The sequence below is a fragment of the Theobroma cacao genome, chromosome 2, assembly GCF_053813885.1.
Source record: "Theobroma cacao isolate CCN51 chromosome 2, ASM5381388v1, whole genome shotgun sequence".
Taxonomy (NCBI): domain Eukaryota; kingdom Viridiplantae; phylum Streptophyta; class Magnoliopsida; order Malvales; family Malvaceae; genus Theobroma; species Theobroma cacao.
Window position 1 is genome coordinate 50,411,037 of NC_142640.1, and position 6,712 is coordinate 50,417,748.

Genomic DNA, 6,712 nt, shown 5'->3' on the forward strand with positions numbered 1-6,712 from the left:
AAAAAAAAAGACCCAAAAAAGAAAGTGGGTAGATGGACCACCGTATGATTCACTCATGTCCGCGTGTCAGCAAATAATCAGATCAGATTTTTGATTTAAAAACACAGAAGTATCGCGCATGTCGGTTCTACCATAGGCTTGGAGTACTCTAGTAGATATTCTTTACTTGCGATCGTTCCATTACTCTCTCTTTATTCAGATATAAATAAGGTCGGCGGATTTTCATAAATTAAAAAAAAAAAGAAAAGAAAACAAAGACTGAGAGAAGACGGCCCCGAAACAGAGATCGATTTAGCAGAAGATGAAGATTTTCGTCAAAACTCTCAAAGGCTCTCACTTCGATGTCGAAGTCAAAGCCGAAGATGTGGTTCGCTTCTTCTCCTCCTTTCTCTTTTTTTTTTTGGAATTTTTGGAATTAATTTTCATTAATAATTGATCTGTGTTTTATTTATTGGTTTCTTTAGATTTATCCCATGAAATTTTTATCGTTTTCAGATTGCTTGTTATTCCACTAGGGTTTTTCTGCTTTCCCTTTTGTTTTGCCCCAATTTTTGAACATTAATTAGGGTTCGTCTAGGACTGTACAAATTAACAATCTCGTGCTGTTTTTGGGATTTTTTGTGCTCGTGATTTAATTAGCATACATGAAATTTGAATTCAAGATCATGAATGATTTGTCATATTTCTGTCTTTAATCGATGGTTTACCTACTTCAATTGAGGTTAATTGGAGTGGTACTTTTGCCTAGTATCAAAGGCAGTGTGAATTCATTGAGGGGAAATTAACAAGTACCTGTAATATATCTATTTCCTTGCCGTGAGTGACACGATAAATAGTTTGCAATGTGTTTAGTGAAGGAAGAGGGGAATGTGCTAGTAATTCACTAACAGTAGTGGATGATGCTTTTTTTCTGGGCTTTTTTATTGCATGAGTATTTGATTAACTTGTATCTATTTAATATGAATGTATAGATTGCTATATCAATGTTAGTAGCAGTGTACTAAAACATTTAAGGCTCAAGTGGAGAATACATGAGATTTGAGCAGTGATATGTGCTAATAACTTATATCTATACATGAATGTTGTTAGCATTTGATGATCTATACTGTCTCCATTGGGACCAAAATTTATTTTATTTGCCCATTTTTTCTAAACGCTCTTCATTGGGGCTGAATTTTCTTGTAAGTCAGTGTGAGTATACAACATTAGATTGAAGATATAGAGGTCCTTTTTAAGAAATCTTCTATAAATAGGTTACTTTTGTGAGACAAATTCAAAATAAAGTTATGCATTGTGAGGCTAGCGCTAATCATGCGTTGTGGTGTCGTTGAGGATGTGGATATTCTAATTATTTAGTAGATTGTATTTTTCATTATTCTTGTTCCTGTTTTTTTATCCTTTTTGAGTTTTATGTGATAATGTTCATGTGCATGAATGTCTGCGGGATAATATGCATGATGCAGCTGCCTTTACTTCCTCACTGTGGTATGTTATGCAATTCTGCTATTAATGCTTGTGAATTTTATACCAGGTTTCTGATGTAAAAAAGAACATAGAAACTGTTCAAGGAGCAGATGTTTATCCTGCTGCACAACAAATGCTTATCCATAAGGGGAAAGTTCTTAAAGATGACACGACACTGGCTGAGAACAGTGTCACTGAAAATAGCTTTATTGTCATCATGTTAACTAAGGTGAGATTGGCTAGAACATCAAGGTCCTTAAGTTCTCTGCCCTCACTCCCTTTGTTTTCTCTCTCTCATGTATGTAAATTTTAAGCTAACTCTTTTAACCTTGCTGACCAAAGTATGCTTTCTTTGTCCTTATTGATACCTGAGCTGACATAAATTTTTCACGTGGCTGTTGAATTTAAAAGGTTTTTGATTAAAGTTTATGATGGCCTAAGATTGCCTTGAACTCTTTAATTTAAGCAAGAAACTAATTGATGATAAGATTAGGATGTCTTGAAATTTAAGATCGGAAAGGATAATTTCTTTTGAAACATTCATTTTAAAGATGCATTGCAAACAAGTTAACCAAAGTGAGGAAGGAAGATGATTCAAAGTTTTAATTTGTGGATTGTACTATGATTTTATAGATGCGAAGCTTTAGAAATTTAAATAAGATCGCCCTAGACTCTTATTTAGGAAGATAGCTACTTGTTTTCTTTCATCGAAAAATGGAAAGGATGGCCATTGTTTCCACTTGGACTCTTTGGTGCAAAATTTAAATATTCCAGATACCGTATGCTAATTTTTGTTTTGTAGCACCCTTTGGTCATTTTGTTGTGTGAACTTAAAAAATCATCCTGCTTATGAAGAAACTGTACATTATATGGTTTGGATTACTCTTGTCGTGGAATTTGCCTGATGGTAGAGAGAAATATGGTTGGAATTTGAAGATAATTGAGAAAAAATTGTTACATTCATGAAGTTAGAGATGGTGTTGCTTGCATATGTGCTAAAGAAAGATGCCTAAGATTGTGCTTGAGATTTTTAACTACGCAGGAAGTCTTCATTTTGCATATAAGTAAGAAAACCACACAGGACAAGGCTATCATATTGGATCAGCAAGCCATAATTACTGAAAGTCTGTTACTCTGTTCTTAGTTCCTGTTGAATCATTGTATAATTTACTTTTCTTTTCTTTTCTTTTCATACTTATGGGTTCTTTTTGCAAATATGATAAGAAAGATATGTTTATTTGTTTAAGGCTAAATAACACTTGTGGCCTTATTTAAATATTTGCATCTTACAAAATGTCAATTTGTTGCTAAACCAGAAATATGACTTCTTTTTGTTAGATGTTGGCCTTCAACCTAATTGTGTCCTCGTTAATTTTTCATTATTGTGACACCATAACTTTTGGTACTAATTTTGTGCTTTATGCCTACGCTAATGCTAGAATAAGAGTTCATCTGGTGAGGGTTCAACTGCTTCAACAGCTCCTACAACTAAAGTAAGAACAGAATTTGTCACTTCCCTTGCTGGTGTTTGTCATTCTTTTTCTAAATATTACTTACATTGATGCATGCATAATTTTCTCCTATTTTCTTCCAATAACATATGAATATGGAAAGCTAATGGCCACTCTGTTTTTCTCTGCTCATTGACTCCATCTAGAGCAGATTAATTTTCAACTAACAATTTTTTATTGATTTATTTAATTTCACAATAATATGTGAATGTGCAGAAACTTAGCTATTAACTTGGAGTCTTGGAGACAATTGTTTTGTGAATTTTGATCTTTAAATTTCTTTTTCAGTAAGAATGTAAATATTTGTTTTCGTTTCATTCTACTATACACTATACAATGATTTAGGGTGAGTTACTTCTGAAAAATGCACAGTATGCGTATGTTGTTTCGTGTAAGTTGTGATTTTGGATGGAAATATTTTATAACTCTTTTCTCATAGTAGATAATATATTTTCTTTGTAGGCTCCCCAGGCAAGTGTACCTCCGCCAGCCCCAACACCAGCTTCTACTGCACCTGTTGCAACTACAGCTCCGTAAGTCCAGCTCTTCCACATTTCTGTTAAGAGACAATGGCTCCACTAAGGATTAATTGTTTAACTGTTTTTTAGGGCTGCACCTGTCACTGAATCTGCTCCTGTTGCTTCAAGTACTCCTGCGTAAGTGTCTGAATTCTCAGATAGTAACTCCATGCTTCTTGTTTGAAGGATGGAAGACATGCTTTTGATTTAATCTGTCTTCAATTGCTTTAAATAGGAGAGCTCCTGCTTTTCCTCTTTTGGCTTTGTATTTCTACAACATTTTGAATAATGTCTCTGGAAACAGGTCAGAATCTGATGTTTATGGCCAAGCAGCATCCAATCTGGTTGCAGGAAGTCACTTAGAGGGAGCAATTCAGCAAATTCTTGATATGGGTGGAGGGACCTGGGATAGGGATATTGTTGTACGCGCCCTTCGTGCTGCTTATAATAACCCTGAAAGAGCTGTTGAATATTTGTATTCTGTAAGTACTTTCCCTAGGTCTTACTTAAAGACAGAGAAGTGAGTGCTTTCTTGGTGAGTGCATCCAGTTGCCAACTTACACATAGGGTTGTTGACATTTTGTTGCTGCCCTTGTTTTGTTGTTCTTTCCTTGATGTAGATTTGGTAATAGCGTAATAGGCTGAGCTCTTCCTGAGAGGTTTCCTGGGTACAATCATTTTATTATTTTTATCATTTATAATTAGATGTAATTCTACTTGCCACTTTGTTTTTTCCCTGCTGTGGTCTATTGGTGGATGATGATTAAATTTCCATACACTGAAAGATACTTCCTTTGTTTCATTTTGCTAGTCCTTTTCAACTTGGTCGCTTAGTTTGCATTTTTTGGTGCAAAAGGTGTGCTATGTGTAGAAATTTGTAAAATCTTTCTTTGATGAAAAGAATTTGAAGAATCTTTAAATAATATGCCTTACATCAAGAAAAGTGATATTCATTTTTGTTCCAAACCAAAAACAATAAAAAAAAAGAGAAGAAAAGAAAAAAGGAAAGTTGGACTGTATACCATGGTGGGTTCTAACTGACATTTTATACTGCACTATTGGGATTTCTTGTCACTGTTCTACCGTGTTACACTGTCTTCTGTGAATTTGTTGAGTTCATGTACCTGAGTCTTTACTTTACTCAAAACAATCTTTCTTTTATTAGAACAAGCATTCATTTTGTTTCCTATAATTCAGCATTCTTCTTCTCATTTGATTATAAAATTTTATTGCAAATATTAGGGTATCCCTGAGCAAGCTGAAGTTCCACCTGTGGCCCGTGCCCCTGTAGTTGGGCAAGCCACTAACCCTCCAGCACAGCCTCAACAGCCTGCACAAGCGTCACCTGTTCCTACAAGTGGACCCAATGCAAATCCATTAGACCTCTTTCCTCAGGTAGTTGCTATGCAGTAAGTATTTGATAAACTAATGATGGAGAACTTAAACATTAACTTGTGGTCTTTTATTGGTACAGGGCCTTCCCAATATGGGTGCAGGTGGTGGTGCTGGGGCAGGCACTCTTGATTTTTTGCGTAACAGTCAACAGGTCTCTCGCTGTCTCTCTCTTCATATGATGTATATGCACTTGTGGGTATGACTGACATGTAAAGACCTACCTAGAACTACACTCATTTTACCTTTCTCTGTTTCAGTTTCAAGCTTTGCGAGCGATGGTGCAGGCCAACCCACAAATATTGCAGGTTATTCTCTGGTCCCTTGTTTCTGCTGGTTATGTGTTTTTCGTTTTTTTTTCCCACTTTTTCTGAAGAGTTTTTGTTTACTTATTTTTGCAGCCTATGCTTCAGGAGTTGGGGAAACAAAATCCTCATTTAATGAGGCTTATTCAAGAGCATCAGGCTGATTTTCTTCGCCTGATTAATGAACCTGCTGAAGGTGGAGAGGGGTGAGTCTTGTCATTTTCAGTTGCTCATTTCTTGAACCTAACTGGTCATGCATATCATGCTTATTTTCCATCTTGTGTGTCTTAGGAACATTTTGGGGCAATTAGCCGAGGCGATGCCGCAAGCTGTACAAGTGACGCCTGAGGAACGTGAAGCCATAGAACGGGTAAGTCATGTTTTGCATAAACACTTACTTGGATGTGTGCATGATTCCCTGTAATTATGGATTATTTACCACTCTTCGCCATTGCATGTCGAAATTTAATTTCCTCATTCTGCTCCTATGGCCTTGATTCTTTTCTTTTTGTTGCTTTGATCTTGTGCCTACAATAATATATTTTATAATCTCATTTACTCGCCATCGTTTACAGCTTGAAGCCATGGGCTTTGATCGAGCGACCGTGCTCCAGGTGTTCTTTGCCTGCAACAAGAATGAAGAACTGGCTGCCAACTACCTTTTAGATCATATGCATGAGTTTGAGGATTGACTTGGTAAAGAAAATGTCTAGGCGAAAGTACATTTTTTTTTCTGTCTTTTGTTATTCATCTCCGTACCTGTCTTGACTTTTATTTCTTAATCAAGTGATTGTGAAGTGTTTGGTGCAGACACAAGGGATATCAAGATGTAACTTTCTTTTTAGGAACCCATTACAACGTTTATATACAAAGTGTCTTCGTAATTTTGTGTATATTTAAGAGCAGATTTGCATGCATTCGTTTGCCTTCCAAGTTTCATAATCATTTACTGGACCGAATTTCCTCATCCTTGCCGTCTCAATGATAGTAGTTTTTCATCATTGACATCATATATATTTGATGTATTGTCATTTATATATTATCAATGAATCAAATGTTATCATCCCGATATCAGAGATGAGTGAATCAAATGTTATCCTTTCGATAACACAGACGAGATGGATTGATCACGGTAGCTCCTTTTAATGTTATCGCTCTTTGGGCTTGGAAAATATACAGCAAAAACCAATGACAGCACTACTGCAATGGCCCTTGGTGATAAACAGCAACAAAGAAAGGTTTCAAACTAACATATGAAGCTTTGCTGAGAACTCTTGAGGAACTTTGGGTAGTTCATTGCCTCTCCAAGTCTTGCTCTCTGTCGGCCGTTAGTCGACTGTACAAATGACGAACAACCATTAACAACAGTGCAATGACGGCCGAAAAGAATTGAGTACTCGATTAAAAATCAACGGGGATGAGGGGCATTTAGGAGGGATTGAAATGTTCTTTCAATGAGCACTTGTTGCCAAAATGCGAAGAGACCATGCGCCCATGTTGGAACTCCCATCACTGTTATTGT

The 6,712-nt window shown here is 36.2% G+C and overlaps 1 protein-coding gene across 1 annotated transcript; it reads left to right on the forward strand.

Moving 5' to 3' along the window:
- The first annotated feature begins 209 nt into the window (after window positions 1-209).
- Window positions 210-6,074, forward strand: LOC18610499 (ubiquitin receptor RAD23d-like). Its single transcript, XM_018116187.2, has 12 exons — window positions 210-367; window positions 1,532-1,693; window positions 2,904-2,957; window positions 3,438-3,508; window positions 3,584-3,631; window positions 3,798-3,975; window positions 4,736-4,888; window positions 4,968-5,039; window positions 5,146-5,193; window positions 5,287-5,396; window positions 5,482-5,560; window positions 5,766-6,074. Exons 1-12 carry the CDS (start codon window positions 302-304, stop codon window positions 5,880-5,882), a joined length of 1,158 nt encoding a protein of 385 aa, XP_017971676.2. The 5' UTR covers window positions 210-301; the 3' UTR covers window positions 5,883-6,074.
- Window positions 6,075-6,712: the final 638 nt, after the last annotated feature.